At 50.3% G+C, this 27183-nt stretch overlaps 1 protein-coding gene and 1 long non-coding RNA gene across 5 annotated transcripts; one reads left to right on the top strand and one right to left on the bottom strand.

Annotated features, from left to right (window-relative positions):
* The first annotated feature begins 3168 nt into the window (after nucleotides 1-3168).
* On the top strand, nucleotides 3169-26701 carry LOC105472586 (transmembrane serine protease 3). 2 transcript variants are annotated; one of them, XM_011725965.2, is made up of 13 exons: nucleotides 3169-3415; nucleotides 3886-4030; nucleotides 9314-9424; nucleotides 10305-10421; nucleotides 10822-10945; nucleotides 12884-13009; nucleotides 14616-14659; nucleotides 15425-15590; nucleotides 16402-16571; nucleotides 18405-18500; nucleotides 21942-22087; nucleotides 22744-22896; nucleotides 25827-26701. In XM_011725965.2, the coding sequence occupies exons 1-13, from the start codon at nucleotides 3215-3217 to the stop codon at nucleotides 25842-25844; spliced, it is 1617 nt and encodes a 538-aa protein (XP_011724267.2). In that variant the 5' UTR covers nucleotides 3169-3214; the 3' UTR covers nucleotides 25845-26701. The 2 variants fall into 2 exon arrangements, with proteins under 2 accessions (XP_011724267.2, XP_011724268.2); XM_011725966.2 differs by having other exon boundaries at nucleotides 3171-3415; nucleotides 21945-22087.
* On the bottom strand, nucleotides 15690-22566 carry LOC139363012 (uncharacterized). 3 transcript variants are annotated; one of them, XR_011622854.1, is made up of 4 exons: nucleotides 22432-22566; nucleotides 21931-22162; nucleotides 19578-19699; nucleotides 15690-15814 (listed from the first exon to the last, which is right to left on the bottom strand). It is a non-coding gene; the product is annotated as an uncharacterized lncRNA (long non-coding RNA). The 3 variants fall into 3 exon arrangements; XR_011622852.1 differs by lacking the exon at nucleotides 15690-15814 and adding an exon at nucleotides 19139-19267; XR_011622853.1 differs by lacking the exon at nucleotides 15690-15814 and adding an exon at nucleotides 19139-19267 and having other exon boundaries at nucleotides 22061-22162.
* Nucleotides 26702-27183: the final 482 nt, after the last annotated feature.

Genomic DNA, 27183 nt, shown 5'->3' with positions numbered 1-27183 from the left:
GATTCCACATATAAGTGAGATCATGCAGTATTTGTCTTTCTCTGTCTGGCTGGCTTATTTCACTTAGCATAGTGTCCTCACAGTTCATTATCCTTTTTCTTTGAGGAATTCAAAAGATGAAATAATTCCACAATCAAATGATTTATCTTGCATTTGAAAGTCTGCAAATAGAGAAAGCTTGTGACCCAGAGGGAAAAAGCAGATTTGGGTGTGAAATATAGTCTCTACTCAAGTATATTTTTCTCTTCTAAATAATAAACCCTGTTTTGAGCAATTGTGTTATGTTTATAACATACTAAAATGAAAAATGCTTCTACGCATTTCTCTTAAAAAAATCTTATTTGTGTAAGCCAGGAGATGCCCTGTCTAGCTTAATCCTTCCTTCATAACTTGAAAAGTTCTCTTCCAAGAACATTAGGGAAGAGTCTACCAGTTTCCTCCCTCACTTAACTGAAAAGAACGTGCCTGTAACTCAAGCTGTTTGCAAATCGTTACCAAAGCTTCGCAGGGCTCCCCGGAGACATCAGTATAGGATAAGGCGTTCATGCCCTGATATCAAGTCTGTTCAGGGCACTGGCTGCGTACCTATCACGTGCTGGGCCCCAGATAAGCTTATTTGTTTGTTTCCTCAAAATTTTAGTTTGAGCTCCATGGAATTGATTTGCAGGTAAACTTTCTGAGAGGATATTTTATAGCAAGGAAGACCAGCCACCCCCGTGAGGCCTCTCCCTCCTGCCCCCTGGGGAGCTGGCTTGACCTTGGACCGACATCTGACGCACGTGTTAACACGCCCTCATAGTTGGTTATTGCATGTCCATTTGGTGTTATTGGTCCCCCCAGGGTTTATGATCAGCTCATCCACGCATACAGATCCCCTGTCACACACACATGGCTGTGCTGGGCACGGCAGGGTCTCAGGAGTGAAAGTGCATTCCAGACTCTGTCCCCCAAGAGCTGTACTCCAGCGGGGAGCATCTCCTGTAACACACAGGTAAAAGCAAGGAAAGAATGACATGTTACATTTCCTGTCCTTGCCTTCGAGGGCAAACATTCGTTGAGGGACCGGAGAGAGTAGTCGGAAAAGAGTTCGAGAAACGTGTGAGCTTGAAGGAGACCGCAGATCACAGCCACAAGGCACTGACATGTATGTGGGCAGCTCCTACTGGGAGGGAGAAAGGAAGACTGATTTAATCAAGGACAGCCTGGACGCTTTTGCCATCAGCACATCCCGCCCATTCTGCCTTCGAAATGAACCTCAGGCAGCCAGTCCTCACTGTCGGCACCGCTAGTGCCTGGTCCATGTCATGGCCCTTGTGGCCCATGAGGTTCAGCCTCCTTGTGGCTGTCCTTATATCCCCCATCCTTACCCCACTCTATGCCTGTCAATCAGGATTTGCCCCATCCAGACCCCCCAAGGCTTTCCACATACCAAAGGCAAACCAGAGCCCTTCCCGTGCCCCTGGGCCCCGGGATCTGCCATCGGCCCCGCGGGTCTCACCTCCTGCTACTCCCTGTTCCCTGCTGTCCAGGCTCACAGCCCCTCTTGGGGTTCCTCAAACACTCCAGCGTGGCCCCTTTTCCAGGCTTTGGAGTTGGTGGTCACTCTCCCTGGAGGAATTTCACAAGACTCACTTTGCTGGTCACCAAGGTCTCTACTAAAACATCATCAAGGTCCCTGCTGAAACATCGCTCTCCCTAGAGGCCGTCCTGTACCACTCTGCCCTCATCTCTCTCGGACCCTCCCCGGCTAATCTCTTCCTAGCGCTTATCATCTGGGGCCACATGGGAGCGCTTTGTCTTTCTTGCCGGCTGCGCTGTGTCTAGAGTCTGGCTCACGGCAGATGCTTGCTAAATATTGGCTGAATAAATGCATGGATTTGCTATTTGCCATCCACAATGGTAAATTCAGCCCTTCGAAGATGCTTGGAGCTCCCGTCCCCACAGCAGCAGTTAAACCCTTTTAAGCAGTGCTGTGTGCAGAAGCCTCTTGGGACGCAGAGGCCCCCGAGGAAGGAAACATGACCTGTCTTTTGTGGAGCGCTGGCTGCGATGAGCATCTTCAGACTCCCTGTCTTTTGTCTGCAGGGGCAGCTGCAGAATTGAACTTGGGGACTCAGTTACAGGGAGGAACAGAAACCCACACCAAAGAGCGTGCCTGCCCTCTTGATGGCCGCACGGTCAGCACTGGGCAGAGCCCACCCCTTCTTTCAAGTAAAAGGAGCGCCTGTGTTCCAATCACCCTGTGATGCAAAGTTTCTGAAAAGGTTTGCTCACCTTACTGACTAATTAAAGGGAAGCCACATTTTTCCCTCCCTGGTCTCTGCCACCATACCACCAAGGGCTACTCGATAGGCGCTTGCAGCTTGGGTTACACAGATGCCCACGATAATGCCATTTGCTGTGATGATTGAGTCGACAAGGCTGAGTGACTTGGTGAAAATATTCCCCGGCTGGACTAACCTGTTGGCGGCTTGCTTACCATCACACTTGTTTTTATAATGAAAAAGGAAATTATTTCTGCTTTTAATGATGGCAGCTCCAGAAATGGTGAGTAAAATGGATGTGGGGAGAGAAGATGCTTCTCAATGTTGTAGAGCCTGCCAACCACAGCCTGTTTGGGAGGGGACGTTCTCACCCAGGTTCCATCTTTCAGAAGCCATTTTTCCACTTATTCTTATTCTGTTTATGTGGATAAACTATGTAATTTGCTATATGCTGACAGTAAACAGAGGTATCAGCAAGAATGAAAGCCAAAAAATGGCCCAATATGAACTTCTTGTTTTTCTAAGATAGTCTTCCAAGCTCTTCTTGCGATAGAAATGAAATAAACATTTTTGGCACGAAACTCTTGTTTAGATTTTACTATGACCTTGGGAAACACGGTTTGTTTCAAATGACTTTGCTAGTTTCCTTTGGAATTTCAAACGTTACAACAGGTAGTCACAAAGGGAATGAAAGCGGATGATCTGAGTATCTGTGTTGATGCGTCTGCTGGAGCCCCTGTGGATTTTAGCGCTTGGAGGAAGCAGGTTCCCAGAGCAGCCATGCCTGATACCTGGGAGAGGGAACTGGAGTTTAAATGGGAACCATCTGCTATTTTTCTACTTCCTCTGCCCTCTCAGAGTTACTGGGAATGACTTGGAAAGGTCTCTGGTCTTTGGCGTTGTGATAGGTGGAATTCTTTCATAGGAAACACAGCCCCAGGATTGTTTTGATGCAAGCCGTGGGTCCAAAGCCACTCCCCACTTTGCTATGTGGGGGAAGGACCGAGAACCGGATGGCTTGGATACTTTCATTCTTAATTAGGTCATGCCCGTGTGAGCCAGGAAAGGTCTGTGTTTATGCAAAGCTAGTAATACTGTTGCCTACTATCTCTTCTGTGGTGCCATCTACATTTTTGGGACTCGGGAATTATGTGAGTACCGAAACAACTTATGCTTATAGTAGGTGTACACACGCACAGGGAAAGAATTGCGTTTATGTGGGACAGGTGAAAACAGTCGCAAAAAAGCAATGGAAAGGGCTTTGAAAGTAATTTATCTTCTGAAGAATAACGATATGGAAACTTCTAAATGGTGAGAGGGAATCTCTCTAAAGCAATCGATTTGAAGATTGGTTGGACAAACAGCGGGAAAGTCGTTGTCTTAGCAGAATTAAGTTCATACTTTTTTTTTTTTTTTTTTTTTGCTAATTCTAGAAGGTTTTCTGTTATCTGCGGTAGCTCAGACAAAAATGCATTCTCACCAGACGAGTTTTCGGTTAATCGATACTGAATGCGCTTTGTGTAGACTGTCGAATTTCAAAGATTTATCGTATGACCAAGATGCACCTGATGCTACAATTGAAAATAGGGGAACAAATGCTTTCTGTTCTTCCTTGGCTAAGGAGATAGAGGTGGAGGTGGAGCCGGAGGTCAGAGGTCCTGAAATAGTCACCATGGGGGAAAATGATCCGCCTGCCGCTGAAGCCCCCTTCTCATTCCGATCGCTTTTTGGCCTTGATGATTTGAAAATAAGTCCTGTTGCACCAGGTAAGTAGACCCAGGTGAGGACCCTGTGATTTCTGACCACACATGCCCCATGTAGATGACCAATGTGGCTAACTGTCCCTGTCGGGGAAGTATCTTCCCAGCCGTTCTGACACCCATAGGCTGGTCTTCCTTAGACCAGCGGAATCTCGGGGAGAAGGGGTATTGGAGAGGGGATTGTTTGGTTAAGCCCCTTGCTCTCTCCCTGGAGATGGGTATTTTCTTCCCTTGTTGGAGGTTTTCAGAGACTGGGGCTCCACAATTGCCCTGTCAATCTTGAAGGAGGTCAGATCCTGGCCAGGAAATCTCTGAGCCCTCCAGGAAGTCCTGAGAAGCAGCGGCCACCAGTCCTTCCGAAAACTCAGGATAAACTGGATGTCGCCAAAGATATTAGAGGCCTAGATTAAAATAGAGCAGCAGATGACAGAGTGGCTCCTAAGAACTGAAGAAAAAAAGTTGGTTTTGTAAATAAGTCACAAATGCCTGGTAAAACAGTGGACTCTCTAGCAACCTATATGGCTAGGATCTTTTTGACCAGAGATGGTCAGGACTGGTCAAAGGGAGCTGTGGGGTTGCTGGTTCTGGAAGTCGGGGCTTGGACGCAGGCAGATTCCTGACCCATTGGTTCTGGGGAGGAACCACAGGAGCTCTGCCTGAGGTTCCAGAAAGCGGGAGTGGGGGTCACCCTAATGATTTCTTTTAAACCACCTGGAAAATTGGCTTGGAGAAGGTTTGGAAAGGATGGGAGGTGGGAGAAAAGATTTCAAGTAACTGAAAAGACACACTATTTAAAAATATGGCTCAAAATTAGTGTAAGTGTCAATGAAAGAAAAAAAAATCTTGCAATCACCTGACCCCCAAAACTTACCTGGTTTTTACATCTGCAAAGTCTCTTCCTGCTTTTGCTAATATGTGTGGTTTCATGCACAGTACAGATATAGGTAGGTGGGTTTTTTTCCATAAAAGGTTTTTATAAATTTTTTCTTATGGAATCACAATATTCCATTAGTAGATATGCAATTTACATAGCCATTTGGTCATAGTTTGACCTATAGTTGTTCCTAATATTTTATAATATAAATAATATAAATATTGATAGCATTATAATATTCCTTTCTCTTATTTTTTGATTATTTTGCTATGACTAAGTAGTGGGGAGGAACAAAAACTTTTCCTTGTAAATAGAACAATGCATTGTTCATTAGAAGAACAATTTAGAAAATACAGTTCATCAAAAAGATTTTAAAAAATTACCCACAATGGCACCATTACTCAGAGATAATCCTATTAGCAATGTACTATTGAATTTCTTGCCTTTTTCTATCTATATATCTATATTTCCTCTTGAAAGTAACATGTACTATTTGTGTTATTTTGAGGCTTTTAAAAAATTTTAACAATATCACCTTCACCTTTCTATGGCAGTAAATAATTAAATATTTTCTAGATGTTGACAAACTATGACTGATGGGTCAAATCTGGCCCACCCCTTGCTTTTGTAAATAAAGTTTTATTGGAACACAGACACACTCATTTGCTCACATACCGTCTGTGGCTGCTTTCATGCCACAACAACAGAGTGGGGTTGTTAGGACAGACCACATGGTCCATAAAGTTTAAGTACTATATTTACTATCTGGTCCTTTACAGAAAAAGCTCGCCACCCCTTTTCTATATCATCTTGTCCTCCTATAGGTATTCCATTACGTATGTACCTCATTTGTTATTTCATCCGTTCTTTTTTGTGGGTAATTTGGTCTATTTCCTGTGCATCAATCTTATAAGCGCCATTCTTCTAAGTGTCCTTGGGGTCGATATTTGTGTATATCTATGGTGACATTTTGGGATAAATTCCTAGAAGTGGAACTGCTAGGTCAAAACTTTCATCTGTTTTTGAGCTTTCTGGTGTCTAAGTTTACACAGTCGGGAAGTTTATACAATTTCTACCCCTGTGACTGTAGGTGGGGGGCCATTTCCTTTCACTTCATGTGAATCATTGTGAAGTTTGTACATAGTTATGTCTAATTTGCATTGTTCATCATTTTCATTTCTCAAGAAGTCGAAAGTTTTGTTTTGTTTTTTTTTTCCTTGAGATGGAGTCTCACTCTGTCACCCAGGCTGGAGTGCAATGGCGTGATTGCACTGCAATCTCCACCTCCCGGGTTCAAGTGATTCTCCTGCCTCAGCCTCCTGAGTAGCTGGGATTACAGGCACCTGCCACTGCACCCCGCTAATTTTTGTATTTTTAGTAGAGGCAGGTTTCACCATGTTGGGCAGGCTGGTCAAGAAGTTGAAAGCTTTTTCACACTTGTGTGCCACTTGCATTCCTTCTTTGGAGAAATATTGTGCATTTTGTTGTTTATTCCAGGCAATGCCCTCAAGGACCAAGTACAGAGGAGACGTGGGGCACCTGCAGTGCCCTCAGGGCAGCCTGGCAGAGAAGCAGAGCAAATGGGAACTGATACAACGTTTCTATTAAATGTCAATCTTTGACTTGACAATTTGGGGTCATTTTCTAAATCTGACTTAGATACAGAGCAGGTGGAATGCGAAGAGGTCATTCCTGGGGTTCCTGAAGATTTCTAAGTGTAAGACGGAGGATAGGCATCCTCATAGAGGAGAATCGTTAGTGTGCGGGGGACTGAGGTGTGAGGGTGGAGCGAGGATCCTTTCTATGCGCTCACCACCACAGACGGGCTGTCCTGGAAGGACTTGGTCTCAGACCCTGAGTTAAAACCACCTTCATTATCATGATGTCATTCATTCAGTCATCTAGCACATTTTTATCAAGGACTACGTACGGTGTGTCCCCTGCTGTTCTAGGTATGGAGAATGCAGACTCAACAAACCACTGAGCTTGTCCAGGCCTGAAACACAGAGCTGGCCACGGTCTCTCGTCCTCCTCGCAGCCTCCACATCTGCGACGTGCAGCTCCTATTTCCCTGCTCTTCCTCCATCTCCCGCTCACCCTCCCCTCTGCACACTCTTTTCTCCTCGCATTCTACGTCTTTTCATCATTTTTGTCTTCAAATTCTCTTCTTTCTTAGGCAGCCTCAGCTGATACTGATCGTTTTATAATCACACTCCTTATTGCCAGAGGGTGAAGTTGTGAGTCTCCACGGATAGGCAGGGAAAGATCTTTTTAGCTCTTCCATGAGAGAGTTCTCGGTTCAACAAGTCCAAGACTAGGAAGAGAGAGGCAGGTGCTAGTCTCATCCTGGGCAATTGTGTGCCCTGGGCAGGCTTCTCTCCCCTTTCTGGATTCCAATCTTCCTAATTTTTAACAAAGACAACTTGGGTATTCATGCATTTTCAGGATTGATGAAGTAATTTATGTGAGGTGGCCTGCTCTCCCCAGGAGGGAAGAGTGCTAGTGGGAATTCTTCTGCTGCCCAGAGAGGCTTATACTTCTGTCCAGGCATCTGGACACTCCTTACATATTGTCCACCAGATTTGCCTGGTTCTGGAGGCAAGAATTGCAAAGGGTCTGAGATGTCACCCTACTTGCAAGCCAAAATTTAGCCTGCCACAGTTTCATGGGTGCTTTGGAAGACACGAGAGTCCTGGGTCAGAGACAAAGGACTCTGTTCCTCACAGTGCAGCAAGGGGCACAAGCATCCTGTTTGTGCTGGCTGCCTTTGCCTTCTCAGTCCCACAGAGGCATGTGGAGCAGCCTACGTGTATGCTGCACGTGCAAGTGGTTTGCATTGCTGCTGCACATCCCAGAGTCAAGAGAACCCTCATCTTTATAATGGTCTGAAAGCAGACCTGTGCAAACTTTGCTCTGGAGGAAGACATTACATTTGTTAAACTGGACAGTGAACAAAGCTGCCTCTTGCTCTGGAGGGAGACACTCTCTGTATCTTCCAAGGCTGTTTGCTCTACACACAACCTTGAAGAGATGATCTGGAATGAAAGCTGTCAGTGTCTGTGCACAGCAACTGTGGAGAATGGTGTATCAACAGCCTGTCCTCAGCCGGACATGGTGGCTCACGCCTGTAATCCCAGTACTTTGGAAGGCCGAGTGGGGAGAATCACCAGAGCCCAGGAGTTTGATATCAGTGTGGGCAACATAGTGAGATCCCCATCTCTATAAGAAAAAATTTAAACAAACAAACAAAATCAACATCTTGTCCTTGTGTCCCCTCTGGGAGATCTCAGCCCTACCTCTGCCTGCAAGCCCCCTGTGTGGGTTTCATATCCTCCTCTGCAGGGGAACAGCCTTGGAAACTGGGATGCTACTTCCCCTCCATATTAGTGTCCTAGAACTGCTGAAACAAAGTCCCCAAAACTGGGTGACTTAAAACAACAGGCATTTGTTGTCTTAGTTCTGGAGGCTGGAAGTCCAAATTCCAAGGTGTCATCAAGGCCATACTCCCTCTTAAACCCATGGAGCACCATGCCCTGCCTCTTCCTAGCTCCTGGTGGTTTGCCAATAATATTTGGCATTTCTTGGCATGTAGATGCATTGCTCCCATCTCTGCCTTCATCTTCATGAGGCTGACTTCTGCCTGTGCCTCCTCCCATCCTCTTCCCTTCATGTATGTTTGTCCCTGTGTCCTGATTTCCCCATTTTTTTGTTGTTGTTGTTTTTTGGAGACAGAGTTTCGCTCTTATTGCCCAGACTGGAGTGCATTGGCGCGATCTCGGCTCACTGCAACCTCTGCCTCCTGGGTTCAAGTGATTCTCGTGCCTCAGCCTCCTGAGTAGTTGGGATTACAGGTGCCCACCATCATGCCCAGCTAATTTTTGTATTTTTAGTAGAGATGGGGTTTCACCATGTTGGGCAGGCTGGTCTAAACTCACCTCAAGTGACCCACATGCTTCAGCCTCCCAAAGTGCTGGGATTACAGGAGTGAGCCACTGCACCCAGCTGTTTTCCCCTTTTTATAAGGACAACAGTCACTTTGGATTAGAGCCCACCCTAATGACCTCATTTTAACTAGATGATTTTGTAAAGACTCTCCAGTCCATCTCCAAATAAGATGCCATTCTGAGGTACTAAGAGTTAAGACCTCAACGTGTCTTTCTGGGGGATACTATTCAACCCGTAGCACCATCCCCTCATCCCCCATGGAATAACCTAGTCAGAGGTGGAGCAGGTAGGACTGAACTTCTAAAGAATGTGCCCCATGGTTGGTGGCCCTTTCCCTAATTAAGGCACCTTTCTTTGGGCTGAGACTTCTCTGCAAAGAGGGGAGGGGGAATGGATAGCTAATGTGTAAGTTCCATGCCACTCCAAGTCAAGCTCTGTGACTTTCTGCTCTTCCTCTTTCTGGTTTTCAGATGCAGATGCCGTTGCTGCACAGATCCTGTCACTGCTGCCATTGAAGTTTTTTCCAATCATCGTCATTGGGATCATTGCATTGATATTAGCACTGGCCATTGGTCTGGGCAGTGAGTACAATTCATTATTTAGTAGGATCTCAAATACCTAGCCAAGTAGTTAAACTTTCATGAGCGCTCCCTCTCACCCCGGCATTTTGCTGCTGCCCAGCCTTAATTACTGGAGGCAAACATCCTTTTGGTTTGCTGACTTGAAGTTTTATTTGCCCACATGAATGTAAAGCCAGTCTGGGGTGCAGCAAGGGCTGCTGGCCATGCTCATGGCTTTGTCACCAAGGAACCTGCCCGGTTAGGAGTGGCCAAAGGCAGCTGATGAAATAGAATCCCACAGGTGGGAAGGAGGCACTGACCGGGGCAGCGGGGAGAAGACAAAGCGGCCCATTCAAGCAATGCAGGCACATCAGCTGCTTTTACAATAAGGTGCATGTGACTTTTGAGAAAGTGGGTCATTTGGATGAAGGGTCTCTAATAGGGAACAATTTTTCTTTCAAATACCTGAATCACAGGTCAGTTTAATTCGCCACCTGCCCCACTGTGTGGTCCACAGCTCGTTCACTTTTTGCCCTCGGTAAGAGAAACCAGGAAGGCCTGAGCAGTTCTCAGTCAGGACTCCTTGCTCCGCCGGCTCAGCAGGTCGGCCCCCAGCTATGCAGTTTCTCTCTTGACTTTGAGCCCTCCAGAGTCTCAATTCACCTCGTGTTGTGGTTCCTGGGCCAGGCCACTTAGCGAGACCAAGTGGGGCACAGCAGCCCCACCCCTTGGAATTCAAAACAGAAACTGGGCTTCAGGAAACAGGCTGCTGACAGGGATGCAATTTCAACACAAGTTTCATTATTCACGGGCAGCTCCGTGCCGTGTGGCAGGTGGACAGTTGCTCGTGTGGCACTCTGAAAGAGCTGTTGGTGAATTCCTGCCTTCCTCCCTTTCCCAGTCCACTTCGACTGCTCTGGGAAGTACAGGTGTCGCTCATCCTTTAAGTGTGTTGAGCTGACAGCTCGATGTGACGGAGTCTCAGATTGCAGAGACGGGGAGGACGAGTACCGCTGTGGTAAGGTCATGGCTCTTCCCCGGGGAAGTAGAAGGAAGCAGCAGAAGCCAACCCTGACCCTTCCCATCTGTAAAATGGGTCCAAGTCATTGCCATTTTTAGGCCATGTCCTCAGCTGGGATTGAACTGGCATTTGCCCAAAGACATGTTGGACTGGGGGTCACGGAGGGCCTTCCATGGAGCTCTGCCTCACTTGGGGAGACCACAGAAGCAATAAGATGAGACCACCTAGAAGTCTCAGGGGTCCAGAGTCCCTGCTCTGTGATGGGGAGGCTGCTGTGGACAAGAAGTGGGTCAGATGTGGCAGAGGAGGGGTTTGAGCTGGCTGTGGAGAAACCCCGGCCTGCGGCCTCAGGGTTCCACCTGCCACTAATGAGCCTTTCTCTCTGCACATCGGCCAGTCCGCGTGAGCGGTCGGAATGCCGTGCTCCAGGTGTTCACAGCTGCTTCGTGGAAGACCATGTGCTCCGATGACTGGAAGGGTCATTACGCAAATGTTGCCTGTGCCCAGCTGGGTTTCCCAAGGTAAGTTAAAGAGCATTTCCAACCCATGGGCAAAACACAGAGAGGATAACAATGAGGAAAGACAACTACCGTTTAGTTGGGCACTATTGGGTGCTTTAACGCTCTCAGATTCCATCCTCGCAGCCACCTTAGGATGCCCGATATCATCCTCACTTCACAGGCAAGCAAACCAAGGCCAGACAGGCTAAGTGACTTGCTCAAGGCACATGGGAAGTGGCATGTTTGGGGGTTCTCAGGGCCAGGCCAGGATCGGAGCTGCACACATGCAATAAAAAGCTTCACAGTGAAAAACAAAAAAACAAAAACAAAACCAAAAAACCCTCCAGCTCCTCAGCTTGCAGCTCCTAGAGTAGCTTCCTGGACACTTTCATGCTTGGTCCTGGTGTCCACGCATGCTTCCCCAAGAACCCCACAGAACCAATTGTTGAAAGTCAGAAATTTAGTGAAGACAAAATCATCCAAAACAGTTGTTTAGCAACATGTAGAACAAAAAACTATAACAGCTGACTGTTCACTTTTTAGTGTTTGTGTTGCCTACATGATTTTTTGCACTGGGGTGACACATTTTTGGCCCAGGCATGGGCCTCCTTCTCTTCCCTGGCCCCTTTCTTCTGACTTCCTACAGCCGCTGTACTTCCACAGGCTCCCCTAGCAGCCTCCTTACTCCCCTTTGCTCTCAAGTCTCAGCGCTCAAAACAAGCAGGCTGCATTCTGCTTTGCCCTCAAGTAGATGGGGTCATTAAAGCCACACTTCCCTGAGTCCTCCAGTCTCAGTTTTCAAATTCCATGCATCATATTCTTGGCTCTCTTTCCCCAAAGCCGGTGGAAGCCAAAATGCTCTCCAGCCTCCAGCCCTGAGGTCTGCCTCCTTCTCCCTCCACACCAACTGAGATTCAGAAATGAGCTGCAATTCAAGTTCAATGAGAACAGCAAAAATCATCCACACTAACACCTTCAGGAATTATATATTACTCCTCAGAGACAAGGAGGAAGAGGTACACACACACACACACACACACACACACACACACACACACACTGCACACAGCTAAGAGCTTCCCCGTCAGGCATTTCTCTTCCCTGCGAAGGTCGTGCCAACTGCCTTGATTACATTTTCCTCAAAACTCAAAGCTGACTGAACTTTCTATTCTACGTACACATCCCATAGCATTTACAGTAAGCTGAAGAAATCCTACTGATAAGCTGGTGTGTTCGCCATGACAACAAGCTACTGCACTATGTTTTGTTCATTTCACAAAGAAAGGAGAACATGGCTGTTTATTCACCATCTTCCATCTTGTGACTCTCCAAACATTTGATTCTTTTTTAAAAAGTTGCACCACTTTCTCCACTGTTCTCCAGAAGACCTGTGTCCTGGCACTGTGAACATGAGCTGGGCTCTGGTGTTCGTGGAATCACTTTGTTGTATGTGTTCATCTCTTCCAGTGGGGCCCCACGCTGGTCCTGGGCAGATAAGAAATGTCTCTCCTGTTCCTCCAACTCATTGTTCATGGGGAGCTTGGTGTCCCTGCTTGGGTGTTCCCCGACAATACTGTGCCTATTTCTGTGCTCACCTCCCCTCTGGACTTGCTTCAGGCCAAGCAAAGGGCAGTTCACTGGAATGTGCAAAGAGTGACCCATCCAGGGACATCAGGAGGTGGTCACTCACTGTGTGGCTGCAGCCCAGGGTGGGTGGACAGGGCCGTCAGGTGCAGGCCAGAAGCGGGGGTCATCCCGGAACAGAGCAGGCCTGGAATGAATGCCTTGCCAGGGTGAGTGAACTTCATTCTCTTGGCAAAAGGAAGCCTTTGACGGGTTTGGGGGGACAAAATGACATCCCCCAGGTACAATCCCTGTCATATTGTGACTCGCACATAGGCTGAATGCTTCAAAGGGTAAATTTACCACATTGGGTCTGTGTTTCCGATGTACTTGCAGCTATGTAAGTTCAGATAACCTCAGAGTGAGCTCGCTGGAGGGGCAGTTCCGCGAGGAGTTTGTGTCCATCAATCACCTCTTGCCAGACGACAAGGTGACTGCGTTACACCACTCGGTATATGTGAGGTAGGTGGTCAGGCGATGCTATTGTCTGCATGGGTATTGAGTCACCTGCTGGATTTGTGATACTGTTCTCAACTCCACAAGGACGTAAGAAGCATACGTGTATTATCTCAGATGGAAGGTGGGAGTTGGCCACCTTGGTGAGACTGGTGGATGCACCAGGCTGGGGATGTGAGAACCTGGACCCAACTGGGCAAGTATGGCCCAACGAAGAAAGGGAAGGAAATAGAGTAGAAGGGTAACAGTGCTGTGTGTGTGACCAAGGTACTGTCACATGACAGGCACTCTGGGTGTGTGTGGGGAATGAAAGCAGGCAAGAAAGAATGGGGGTGGGGAGGAAAAGAGGAAGGGAGGGAGGGAGGGAGGAAGGAAGGAAGGAAGGAAAGAAGGAAGGAAGGAAGGAAGGAAGGAAGGAAGGGAGGAAGAGATGGAAGAAGGAAGGAAGGAAGGAACGAAGGAAGGAAGGAAGGGAGGGAGGGAGGAAGAGAGGGAAGAAGGAAGGAAGAAAGGAAGGAAAGAAGACAGGAAGGAAAGAAGGAAGGGAGGGAGGAAGGAAGGAAGGAAGGAAGGAAGGAAGGAAGGAAGGAAGGAAGGAAGGAAAAGAGGGAAGGTAAAAGGAAGAAAAACAGAAATTAAGATAGAAATTTATCCTTCTTTGTTTACTAAATATTTTAGCATTCATTCTTTAATTTACATGTTTTCCCCAACAACTCATGGGGAAGGTAAAACCAGGTGTCCTTAAATAACCATCAGGTAGCTGAAACCTACAGGGATCACCTGCCTTGTCCCAGGTTAGACGGTACATAGCAGATACAGCCAAGAGTTCTGAATCCAATTCCATATTATCTTCCTGACACCTTGGCCCAAACCCTAAGATGCTCATTTTCTGCTCTGGGAATGACAGGCTTGTTGGTCTGTCCATCGGGGATGAATAAGCACCTGGGACCCACATGCAGTCTGGAGGGACAGCTCATGTCTTGGGTGCTAAATCCACAGTCTGGTGACACTAGCTTTCTCTTGCATGATGAGCTGGGGCTCAAAAGGCAGAAAACATTACAAAGATTTTGGGATCCTTTTCCCTTCACTATAAGAAAAGCACCCACCCAGGTCTCCACCTGTGTGTGGGGATGGGGGTAGGACTGTCAGTTTTGGGGCAATCACACTTTGTTGCTCTGGGGAGGAGTCCTCTGCCAGGTGTGTGAACCCAGGCTACAAGGAGTCCTGGAGAGCTTGCCACGCTGTCCCTTGGGCACTCTTGTGTCCCCAGGGACCAGGAGGTGGAGAACATTGGGCTGAATCGCCACGCAATGACAGCGTGATATGTTGATAGAATATATCTCCTTATACATCCTTTATCACTAGCTATCTAAAGCTTAGAAATACAGAACAGCCCGTTGCATACACAATACTTCACTGTCAGTCGAGTGTTTTGGAATGAATTGTGTGACCTCATCCTCATTTTTTTTAACATAGACTAAAACTGTAATCTATATTCAAGAGAGGGGGAAATAGAATTTATTTTTCTGTTACCCTAAGATTAAGTTTTTAAGAGTGTTCCTTTCACAGACCTGGGGCATTTTTCACGGAGCCTACTTTTTCTTCGCTTTAGGGAAGGATGTGCCTCTGGCCACGTGGTTACCTTGCAGTGCACAGGTAAGAGTTCTAGAAAGGCAGGGGTCTGGGGGAAGCAAGCACACGCTGAGTCCTATCTCCTTGCCCGCTGAGTCCTCTCTCCCATGGGGCTCTGTGTCGCTTCCCCTTGGGTGCCAGGTGGGAACTCTGTGTACCCCTACCTGCCGGACGAGGGGAGCAGTGTCATCCTCACCTGTTGGCCTCACCTGTCAGGTGGGGGAGACAGCCAGAGCAACTCATTAGCAGCAGACAGGACCAAGGCCCATGATGTCCCATCGCTCTGTAGAGCCTTGAGTCCCTGACTTAGTACCCATTTCCTCCTTACACGTGCACAGTGCTCACTCCAGGCCTCGGGCAGTACCCCTCATTCCTGGCAGAGGGGAGTGTTCACACCACAAGGGTGGAGTCTGGAGCAGTCAGGGAGGTGTGTACACCTGCGGCCGTGAGGAGGGGGCTGCAGAAGGTTCCTGCCTGCTCCTGACATCCCAGGGTGTTGTCATCACTGGGGGAACAGGATGGGGAGTGGCACTGCCAACGCTAGGCACTGACCAAGTAGGGCAGATGCTTTTCCCACCACATCCCCCACAGCACCTACCATCCTCAGGTCTCCCCAAGAGCCTCCCCTGCTGAGCTCCCCCTTGCAGCACTTGTCTTACAGCTGCTGTGAGCTCTGGGAGGGTGGGGGGCAGTGAGGGTGGGGAGAGAGGAGCAGGTGCGTGGTGGTGACACCATGTCCCCCAAAGAAGTCTGCAGGGTGGAGCCACAAGCCCTTGTTCCCTTCTGTAGCCTGTGGTCATAGAAGGGGCTACAGCTCACGCATCGTGGGTGGAAACATGTCCTCGCTCTCGCAGTGGCCCTGGCAGGCCAGCCTTCAGTTCCAGGGCTACCACCTGTGCGGGGGCTCTGTCATCACGCCCCTGTGGATCGTCACTGCTGCACACTGTGTTTACGAGTGAGTGCTGCTGACCTTCTTCCCAGACCCCTGTTCACTTCTGGGTCATGTCGGGGCGGGGCTGCTTTGGGTGGTGAGAAGCAGGTCCAGAGGGAAGAGAGAGAGACCAACCCCCAAGTAATGTCCAGTTGGAGAGGTGAGAGGTGCCTCCAGCCTCACTGTGGACCATCATCATTGGCTGGTGGTGACTGGTGACCTTGAGCTTGTTTTCAGGATTGTAGCTCCTACAGAAAGGACAGACAGAGGAGGAAGGAAGCTCTTGTGCTGGAGGAAACCCACAAAAGTGAAAGGACCTAGACCTTCCTGTAGCTAATTCCAGTGGACCATGTTATGGCAGAGACAGGGTGAGATGGTAGTGAGGGAGGCTAGAGGGAATATGTTGGGGGCCAGGTACTGGGTCTCTTCTTCTTAAAATCTCAGGAGCTTAGAGTGCAAGAAAACTGCAGAAAAGACTTCCAAACACAATGATTCTCCCTGATATTTTTACCCCCGATTTTGTTGCTGTTTGAAGAAGAATGGGCCCTGATAGACTCCTTGCAGTGAGCAACGTTGAGTTCAGCCCTCAAATGCCACGAAGACCTCGGAGGTGCTGAGAGTGAGGCCTGTCTGGGAAACACATGGGGTGTGGGTCTGTGTTTCTGCAGGGCATGAGAGTGCAGTTACGTATACAGCATAAACAAGCAGGGCGATGGGACCACCTCTTGCCTGATAACCTCTCCCACCATCTTCCTAGGTTTTCAAGACACCTGAAGTCAATGAGTTCAGTGGTCAGACTTTTCCTGTGCTTCACCTCTTGCTCTTCTCATTTCAGCTTGTACCTCCCGAAGTCATGGACCATCCAGGTGGGTCTAGTTTCCCTGCTGGACAATCCAGCCCCATCCCACTTGGTGGAGAAGATTGTCTACCACAGCAAGTACAAGCCAAAGAGGCTGGGGAATGACATCGCCCTCATGAAGCTGACTGGGCCGCTCACGTTCAATGGTACATCTGGGTCTCTATGTGGTTCTGTGGCGCTTCCTTTGTTTCAAGAGGATTTGCAATTGCTCAATGAAGCAGTCTTATGATGGCCGCTTTATAATCCTTGTCAGATATTAATAATTCCAACTCCTGATTCATGTTGGTGTTGGCATCAGTTGATTATCTTTTCTCATTAAAGTTGTGATGTTCCTAGTTCTTGTGATTTCATGTGATTTTCAGTTGTATCCTGGACAATGTGGCTATCATGTTTGCAGACTTGAGTCCTACGTACCTTTTCAATGTTACCCTGTTTAAATGTAGTTTGTAGATCCTGGCCTACAGAATGAATGCACTGATGACTCTGCCAGGTAGATTGGTGGGTTGTGGTTCCAACCATAACTTAATTTTAGAGCCCTCGTGGGCTGTATGCTTTGTCTGGTGCCACCTTCTCCCTGTTGGTGCCACCTGGAGGCAGGAAGAGCTTCTTGAGGCCAGACCACCTGGGGCCTCTAGGTGGTGGAAGAGAGTCATCCATCTGTAGGGACAAAGAGCCCTTCCCTGTCCAGATGCCTAGTGGGGATGCGTCGCCTCCGCCAGTGCCACCCGCCTGCCTGTTTTCTCCAAGTAGAGGGGCCATCTCGGTTGAGAAACAGAACCTCCCAGGCTGGCCAGGTGGTGTGGTGGCACCCTCTCATTTCTTTACAGGCTGAAAGATGCTGGGCACCCTCAGCCCCCTGGAAGTACAGAAAAGTTCTCTCCCTACCAGCAGCTCCTAAACACCCTGTTTCTTGAAAAAGTCAAGCCCTGCCTTCTGGACATTACGAAAATGCCAGAAGAGACACACCTGATAAAACTTGCAAACATCTCGTAGATGCAAACAAAGTACTAGGAGACTACTCCCAAATAAATTAAAGCCCTTTCTCCTTCTCAAGTAAACAGGGAGAGCATAATAAATAGGTGAATTCCCTCTTATTGGAGCAGAATCCTGGCCTGAGACCAGCTGCAGGCTCTACTTGGCAGAGTCATTACTGCATCCATCTCATGGACACGTAATGCCCGAAAACAAACATTTCCAGAGAGGCAGGAAAATGGTTGTGGTGGTGCCAGTTTGCCAACTATTATTAATGATATTGGTTACAGGAAATGAGGTGCCAGCACTTGTTCTTTGACAAAAATTCAAGTGAGTTCTTTCATTCTTTCTCTACCTCTCCATTACTGTGCTGCACAGAAAAGCTTGGGGGAACCTTAGGGTGTGTTCACATGAAAGCCTGAGGTATGTGCAGAGCACTCTGGCTTTGGGGGAGGCCCACAGGACCCAGCTCTATACACAGGCAAACTTGTCATCTCCAGATGTCCCAGGAACCGTAGCAATATTCATGGAGCCGTGTTCTATAAGCAACACATGTACATCTAGACCAGGAGTGGGCACGTGCTGGCCTGAGGGCCAGGTCTGCCCCATCGTGTTTTGGTAAATAGACATTTTATTGGACACAGTCACACCTATGTGGGTACCTATCACCTGGGGCTGTCTTCATGCTCCAATGGCAGCCATAGAGACCGCACAGCCTACGAAGCCCAAAACATTGACTATTCAGCCCTTTCCACAAGAGGTGTGCTGACCCTGGTCTAGGCTCCCTCACCCTGCCACGGTGGAGGGCTGTTCTACAGTTTTAAGTGCTCTGGGAGTGGTGGATGGGGTAAGGGGCTCCTGCTGTGAGCTGATCGTTTTCAAGTAACCAAGGGCTTGACCTTCCCTTGTGAGATAGTTCGTGCTCCTCCGAGGCAGAAGCACAGATGAGATGGTTTTCTTGGACTCCTGCTTCAACTGAGTTGAGAACTACTGTTTCTTTCAAACAGAGATGATCCAGCCTGTGTGCCTGCCCAACTCTGAAGAGAACTTCCCTGATGGAAAAGTGTGCTGGACGTCAGGATGGGGGGCCACAGAGGATGGAGGTCAGTGGGCTGAAGCCAAGATTCTGAGCCCAGGAGCCCAGAACCCAGAGGGCTGTGGAGGGGGCTCCCCCAATGTTCCAATGTGATGTTCCCATGGGTTGCCCAGATACGCCGGCCAGGGAGTGTGTGTCAACTGCTCAGGACACAGTCAGCCGAGGAGCTGTGGGTCAGGAGTCACGGTTCCATTGTTATGGGGACAACATGACACTGCAGACCTTCTCAGGAGAGAGTTAGACCTTCTTAAACACAGCAGGTGTTTCCCTTCCCCTGCCCAGACCCCCAGCCTCGTTAACTGAGGACATACAGAGCCCACCTAGACAACACTCCCAGGCTTCATTCAGAACTCAAAGATTTGTGTTTGTGAAGACTCTTTGCCTTGTGGGACTTTGGAAGATGTGTTCTTTCATCCTACAAAGAGCAAGTGGAAGCAGCAGCAGATGAGATCGCTGTAATAATAAGGGAAGCAGGAGTGGCAGTAACCATAGTCCATGCAAGTGAAGCCTGGGCGCCTTTCCTTAGTGTGGGCACAGAGCCGGTCACAAGTCTTAGGTTTTTCTATCAATCACTTTCTTTGTTAGTAGGAAGAGGATTCATTTTCTGTGGCTGCTGTAACAAATTCTCACAGTCTGGGTGGCTCAAAACGATGGAAATTGGCCAGGTGTGTTCGCTCACACCTGTAGTCCCAGCACTTTGGGAGGCCAAGTCTATGGGATCCCTTGAGGCCATTAGTTTGAGACCAGCCTGGGCAACATAGAGAGGCGTCGTCTCTACAAAAAATACAGAAATTAGCCAGGCATGGTGGCATGCACCTATAATCCCAGGACTTTGGGAGGCCAAGGCAGGAGGATTGCTTGAGCCCAGGAGTTTGAGACCAACCTGGGCAACATGGCAAGACCCTGTCTCTATAAAAAATTAGCCTGGGCCGGGTGCAGTGACTCATGCCTATAATCCCAGCACTTTGGGAGGCCGAGGCAAGTGGATCACTTGAGGTCAGGAGTTTGAGACCAGCCTGGCCAACATGGTGAAACCCTGTCTCTACTAAAAATATAAAAATTAGCCAGGTGTGGTGGCACATACCTGTAATCCCAGCTATTCAGGAGACTGAGGCTGTAGAATCACTTGAACCCAGGAGGCAGAGGTTGCAGTGAGCCAAGATCACGCCATTCCATTCCAGTCTGGGTGATAGAGCAAGACTCCATCTCAAAACAAACAAACAACAAACAAACAAACAAACAAACATTAGCCTGACACAGTGGTCCCAGCTACTCAGGAGGCTGGGGTGGGATTGCTTGAGTCCAGGAATTCTAAGCTACACTGAGCTGTGATCATGCCACCATATTCCATCCTGAGTGACAGAGTGAGACTTTGTGTTTAAAAAAACAAAAAACAAAAAAGAACAACAACAACAAAAAAAGAAAATGTGGAGATTTATTTCCACACCCAACTGTGGTGTCTGTAGGGTGGTTTTCCTGGAGGCTCTGACCCATTTCCTTGGGTTCTGGTGGCTGCAGCTGCACCGGCGTTCCTGTGCTTGTAGCTGGATCTCCAGCCTCAGCGTCCGTCCTCCTGTGGCTTTGTCCCCTGTGTCTCTGTATCTCAAACTTCCCTCTTCTGTGTCTTATAAGAATACCAAGTCGTTGGATTTAGGGTCCACCCTAAATGCAGGGAGATCTCATGTTGAGATTCTTACGTTAATTACATCTGCAAAGACCCTATTCCAAATAAGGTTGGGCTCCATAGTGGCAGGTAGGCATATTTTGGAGGGGCCCACAGTTCAGCCCAACACAGGAAGTTCAGTGTTTTCCTCTCAACACCGATCACTTGAGCCCCTCGCCCCGCTGAAGGCACGCAGGGGCTGAGCCGGATGCTTCGAGTCTGCGGGGCCTACTTACCCCCCGCTCACTGGCAGTGCTGCTCAGCTGGCCGAGGGCACTCAGAGCTCTCTGTAGTTTCCAGCCCACCCACGTGGCCCAGGCCCAGCTCTGAGCCAGTGCGGCTGGTCCAGGGCCCTTCCAGCTTCATCAGAACCAGCACTCCTGGTGTGTGGTGGGAGCTGGGAGACCAATCTTTGCTCCCCTTCCTCTCGTGGTGGGGTCTCATTCAGGACCACTCAGCCCACCAGAGTCATTCTAATGACACTGGGCTCTGAAGAGGAGGCTGTGCAACAGCTTCCTCCTCCCAGGAGATTCTCCATCCTGCTGCAGATTTGCTTCTCGCTGACAATCTGCTCTGTCCAGCACAAAAGGTCCAGCGAGCCCCTGTCCTGATGCGGCTTCAGCCCCAGCCTGGGCTGGAATCTTCTCCCATAATGCGTTGAGCTGTTTCGCCATGTTCCGGGCAGGAAGCTGAGTGTCTTGTGATACCATGTGCTCCTCAGAGCAGCCCCTCAGGGTCCTGTCATTGTGGGATTTTGTTGTCTCCATGAAATCTATGGAGTCTTTAAAACATCAAGATGCCTGGGTCACATGAACCAGCTAGGCTGGAGGGGTCCATCGCTCCGTGTCGGGGGTGTGCTTGGCCCACTGCAGGTGGATTGAATCTCCTGTGACTGTTGCAACAAACGACCCCAAATTCGTGGCTTAAAATGACACAAAGGTATCATCTCATAGTTAGGAAGGTCACAGGTCCAAACTCAGTCTCAGGGCGCTGGTGTCAAGTGTGGGCTGGGCTGGCTTCTCCTGGAGGCCCTCGGGGAACCTGCCTCCTGCCTTTCCCAGCATCTGCGCTCTGCCCGCACTGCTTGGCTCGTGCCCCTCCTTGGTCTTCCAGGTCAGCAGTGCCACATCTTCTAATCTCTCTCTGACTCTCTGACTCTGGTCCCTGCTCTGTCGTCACGGCTTCTCCTCTGGCTCCTCCAAAGACCCCTGTGACTTCGTTGGGTCCACCCTCTTACTCAGGATCATCTCCCCGCTCAAGGCCTGTGCCTCAATGAACCTGCGATGTCCCATTTGCCCTGTAAGGTGACACAGTCATAGCTTCTGGGGATTGGGGTGAGAATGTCTTTGGGGGACATTTTTCTGCTGACCACCCCAGAGTTCACAAAGATGCTGAGTGACCTTCCTGAGCCTCAGTTTCCCTCCCATAACTTGGGGTGTTCTGATGGCTGATTGGGCTGGTGCCCTGGGGAGGTGCCTTGGCCACTGTTGCCCCCCCCCTCCACTTTGGACACTTTAGGAGAGTCGGTGGCCCTGCCTTGAAGCAGAGTGGCCCCTTGCAGCCACCTAACAGGTGGGCAAGCTCTGGGCTTGACATGCTTCAAGACGGTGGGAATCTACTCATCCCACCGGCAGGGCCCTGTCCTTTTCTGCTGTTGCATCACACCAGGGAGCACCCCCCTCGTCCCTTGTTCCCTCGTTCCCTCGTCCCCCTGGTCCCAGCACGCGCCCTCTGTGTTTTGAGCCAGGCTTCCTTCTCACACGCCTCCCCTCACTTGCTTTGAAGCAGGTGACGCCTCCCCTGTCCTGAACCACGCGGCCGTCCCTTTGATTTCCAACAAGATCTGCAACCACAGGGATGTGTACGGTGGCATCATCTCCCCCTCCATGCTCTGCGCGGGCTACCTGAAGGGTGGTGTGGACAGCTGCCAGGTACGGGGCCACAGCGGTGGGTGGGGCCGTGGCAGGGTGACCCAGCCCTTGGGACAGGCCGTTGCCAGCATTTCCCTGTGACAGAACAAAAAGTAAATTTACAGGGCGTGGAGAAGAAATTTGCTCAAGATATCACTCCTTCTCCTGGCTGCCAGGCCTGTGTTTACCCAGTGATCTGGCTCTGCGTGGGTGCTGGGTGGCGGGAGGGGTCTCGTGCTGCTCCCCTCCAATTCTGACTTTGTGGGGGGCCACAGGGGAGGGAGGTGGCAGGGAAGCAGTGAATCTGGCCCTCCGAAAGCTGCAGTGGGTGGGACTCCAGTTCTACCAGGTGGATCACAGGTTACCTGAGGGCCCTGGCCAGGCGGACCCTCCCTCTCACCAGCTGCCCTTGAGCTTCAAAGGGTCAGGGTCTGCATTCTGGAAGGGACATACAGCTGGAGGCAGCACCCCAAAGGGGTCGAGGGACATCCTCTCTTGGGGATGCTGTGTCTGGACGGGCTGGTGGGTTTTCTTCTGTAACCTGGGTGGTCCATTGTGACATCATGAAGGGGATCCCAACTCCACAGCAAGCAGCCTCGCATGGCAGTCTGTCCCCAGAAAGCAACCTCGCATGGCAGTGCCTGTCCCCCAACATTTGCTTCTCTCCTGTCACCCAGGGGGACAGCGGGGGGCCCCTGGTGTGTCAAGAGAGGAGGCTGTGGAAGTTAGTGGGAGCGACCAGCTTTGGCATCGGCTGCGCTGAGGCGAACAAGCCCGGGGTGTACACCCGCGTCACCTCCTTCCTGGACTGGATCCATGAGCAGATGGAGGTGGGTGCAGCGCCCTCCCCACCTCACATTGTCCCTGGTTTTTGACCCCTAGGGTTCATTAAATGCAACCCTGGTCTTGCCATAAAGAACCAGGGAGTGACCAAGTGGTTGTCAGTTCAGCAGCAGTGATTTGGTGGCTCCAGGGTGTCAGACGCTTGTGCTGAAAACAGAGATCACAGCTAGTCCTGGGCAGCTCTGGGTGGGTACAGCCTGGCAGGCAGAGGAGCTGGGGCCGGGAGGAAGAAGGAGTCTCACGACATGGGAAAGGAGGAGGCAGTGAGGAGGAGCCCCTGCTGGGATGGGGATGGGTCAGGTGTGCCCCTGTGTGCCAGGAGCAGGGAGAAAATGGGAGGGAGCGAGGGGCTGAGACAGTTCGAGAGAGGACCCTGCCTGACTGCTGAGGGGCTGGAACCTCGCTGGGAGCCAGGGATGTGAGGCAGCATCTGCAGTCAGGAGGGGCTTGGAGAGCTCTGCGTTGGTAGTGTAGGGGTGGGTGGTCCTGGAGGGGGAGGGGTGGAAGTGGGAGGGGCCTACAGGAGGGCACCGAACAGCGAGGCTGGCTTGGCAGGACCCAGGCATGGAGGGGAGCTCTGAGACGGTGGAGGAGGAAGAAGGAGGCTTAGGGCTTTGCTGGGATCCTGGCAGGTGAACACAGAGCCTTTCTCATGTGGGCGCTGGGGAAACATTTGCTGGCTCGATCTCAGAGTCTCTCACCCCACTCCTTGGGATGGTTTTAAACACAGGAGGTCCTCACTCAGTACGGTTGACGGGATCTTGGAAACTGCAGCTTTAGGAGAAACAGTGCACACAGGCCCTCCAGCAACGTCCTTGCTTGCAACATAATTTTGTTACAAAGTCGATGAGAAAAAAATTGGTTTCATTATATATCATTTTGCTTAAAGTCGTAGTTTCCAATAACTAACAATGATGTCAAAGTGAGTACGGTTTTTTTCGTAATTCAGGTGAAATTTATAAAACATACAATTCACCATTTTAAAGCGAACAACCCTGTAGCATCAGCACATTCCCAGGGCTGTGCAGCCGCCACCTCTGCCACTTCCCAGCGTTCTCATCTGCCAAAAGACACGTGGCACCCTAGAAGCACGCAGTTACTCCCCACTCCACTCTTCTCCCCAGCCTCTGGCACCCACCAGTCAGCTTTCTGTCTCCGAGGCTCAAGGACCTTAAAAACCTTTAATTTGAAACAATTGACCAAGAAAGGACATCAGATGCTGAATGTGCCTCAGGCGTTAATTCCCATTTTGCTCTCATTGATTTTGTGCCTTAATTGAGAAACTACAGAACGGTGCCCACGGCAGAGGGCGAGGCCTGGGACTGAGACCTGGGCTAGTTTCACCTTCAGCACTGCTGCCCTGCAGCCCTGAGCACAGTCACAACCCCCGGGGTGTGGCGAGGGCTGTGCTCCAGCTTGGTGGAAAGTGCTTGCTCCTGTTCACCTTGCTGGGAGAGGCAGCCTGGCCTCGTACCGGGCACTGAGTGGCCTACAGTGCTCTTCAGTACAAAGCTCAGCTCAGCGTGCCCGCACTGTAGAAAGGACCAGGATGGACAGCTGAATGGGAGACCTCCTCACTGTTCAGGGTTCTGTGGGAGCCTGGGGCACAGAAGGGTCGTGGGTGCAGAGGGCAAAGGGCAGGAAAGGAGAAGCTGGTCCTCCGCACGGGTCTGTGGAGGCATTCACGGGACACAGATCCCCAGGGGTTGAGCACTGAGCCGGTGATCCTAAAAGTCCTCCTTAAGACACTGAAGGCGCAAGGCAGAGAAGCCCACTGCCATGTCTTCCAGCTGTCGTGGGCGAGCTGGAGAAAAACGTTCAAAATCAGCCTGGGAAGCCCGCTCACAACGGTGCCACGACGGGGCCGCCTCAGCCCCTCCCCTGTCAGCACCATCCTGGGCCACAGAGGCTGTGACCCTCCCTGTACTACAGTGGAGGCGACCTGCATGAGACCCCCGGCTAACAAGGGCAGAGTGTGAGTCTCATCAGATCCCCGACGTGGCCGCAGCACCACTGCACAGCGGAATCAACAGATCTCACACTTAGGGGTGCAGAAGCCTGTCTCAGGCTGTTTGTTAAATGTGAAGATTGCAGGGCGTTTCTCCAGAGTCTGATGGGGAGGTCTGGGGTGAAGACCCTGGTGAATTTGTTGCACGTGGGCTTCAGGGCACACTGAGAAGCCCTGGGAGGGTCTTGGGGGCAGTTTCCCCTATTGTGGTGAAGCTGTGGGAAGCTGTGGTGGAGGAGCTCGTCTGTGACACTGGCTCCGGTGGTGCCTGGAGCCCCTGCTCCTTGCACGACGCCTTAGTCATCCGCTGCCTCCAACCCACCAGTGCATGTGTGAGATGCGCTGCCTCAGACACACACAGCCTTTCCCAAGTCCCTCTTCAGACGTCCTAGGGGAGACTCAGAAGAGACTGCCTTTCCTAGGAGGCTTTCCAGCGGCCCGCTGTGCGTTTCAGTTGTTCCGTTGTGAGGAATGTCAACGGGAGGGCCTTCCGAGGACTCACTCTCTTGCGGGGAAGTGTCCCGTGTGCTAGTTGGTGGCGTGCCCGCGGCCTCATCTTCATTTTCATCCAGCACTTTTCTCTGTCTAGTTGAGGGCTTAAAACAAAATTGTTCTGACTCAAACCAGAACTTAGGAACACAGTGCCAAGACCTAGAAGTTTCCTATGGAAGTGATGAAATGGTCACAGGGCAGAGATGGGACCTGCAGATGCTTTGCTGGTCGGCGCTTTTCCTGCCTGCCTCGGATCCGCTCACAGCTGGCAGCCCCAGGGGGAGGCCAACCTTGTCTTCATCGTGGAAAACAGCCTCACAATTCCTGTAGGGCAAAATGCAGGTGCCTGTTCCGTCACCATGCTGGACGGATGGCTGGAAGTGCTAAAAACAATAACACCTTTGTTTTCATTTACAGAGAGACCTAAAAACCTGAAGAGGGAGGGGACAAACCTGCTTTCCTGCGGTGATGAAGACAGCCCAACCCTCCCCTGGCCGCCCGTGTGGGAACCTGCACATCAGCAAACACCTTCAGAGCTCTGCGTTCCGGCACCAGCAGCAGGCCCGAAAGAGGCGCCCTTCCATTGGATTCCAGCACAACCTTCCAGCTCCTTTTTTTGTTTTGAGATGGAGTCTCGCTCTGTCGCCCAGGCTGGAGTGCAGTGGTGAAATCTCTGCTCACTGCAGCCTCTGCCTCCCGGGTTCAAGTGATTCTCCTGCCTCAGCTTTCCCAGTAGCTGGGACCACAGGCACCTGCCACCACGCCCAGTTAAGTTTTATATTTTTAGTAGAGACGGGGTTTCACCATGTTGGCCAGGCTGCTCTCGAACTCCTGACCTCAAATGATGTGCCTGCTTTAGCCTCCCACAGTGCGGGGACTACAGGCATGGGCCACCACGCCCAGCCTCATGCTCCTTTCTGATCTTCACTAAGAACAAAAGAAGCAGCAACTCACAAGTGTGGTCTTTCCCACTGGTCCACTTGGTTTTCTCTCCGGGGTCTTGCAAAATTCCTGATGAGATAAGCAGTTATGTGACCTCATGTGCAAAGCCACCAACAGCCACTCAGTAAAGATGTACCGGCCCAGAACTGCGTAATTGCGGTCATTGCACGTTTTTATCCCTAGGGACCAGAACCAAACCCACCCTTTCTACTTCCAAGACTTGTTTTCACACGCGGAGAAATTAATCTATGAATGACTCGTTTAAGGCATATTTTCATGATTTCTTTGTAGCATTTGGTGCTTGATGTATTCTTGCCCTTTGATTCCAAATAATACGTTTTCTTCCCTCATTGTGTGGCATGTCTGAGTGGACACTGACTGGTCATGTGAATCGAAGTCATCCACTGAATTCCAGAGGCTCCGTTACCGTCATCTCTCCTGTGTGCACTGTGCATTTGGCATTCTTCTGTCAGAGCAGGTTGCTCAGCAGATTAGCATCAGCTCATGTCATACACAAAACTCAAAAGCAGAGCAAGGCCAGGCAAAGTAGTGGGTGTGAGCAGTGGCCGGAGGGAGTGAGTGGTGGCCAGAGGGTGTGAGACCTGGACGGAGGGTCTGAGTGGTGGCCATAGTGTGTTAGTGGTGGCCGGAGGGAGTGACTGGTGGCCAGAGGGTGTAAGACCTGGACAGAGGGTCTGAGTGGTGGCCATAGCATGTTAGTGGTGGCTGGAGGGAGTGACTGGTGGCTTGGGGGCGTGAGACCTGGATAGAGGGTCTGAGTGGTGGCAGTAGTGTGTGAGCAGTGGCCGGAGAGTGTGAGCGGTGGCCAGAG

The sequence above is a fragment of the Macaca nemestrina genome, chromosome 4 (genome assembly GCF_043159975.1).
Source record: "Macaca nemestrina isolate mMacNem1 chromosome 4, mMacNem.hap1, whole genome shotgun sequence".
NCBI lineage: Eukaryota > Metazoa > Chordata > Mammalia > Primates > Cercopithecidae > Macaca > Macaca nemestrina.
This window is presented reverse-complemented; position numbering and strand designations above follow the sequence as displayed.

What these genes read in the sequence shown, in the direction of transcription:
- LOC105472586 (XM_011725965.2), top strand. Translation starts at nt 3,215, where the DNA reads ATGCAAGCCGTGGGTCCAAAGCCACTCCCCACTTTGCTATGTGGGGGA. An exon ending in GCCCAGCTGGGTTTCCCAAG is followed by an intron (nt 10,946 to 12,883) that starts GTAAGTTAAAGA and finishes ATGTACTTGCAG; the next exon opens with CTATGTAAGTTCAGATAACC. An exon ending in GTGGTGTGGACAGCTGCCAG is followed by an intron (nt 22,088 to 22,743) that starts GTACGGGGCCAC and finishes CCTGTCACCCAG; the next exon opens with GGGGACAGCGGGGGGCCCCT.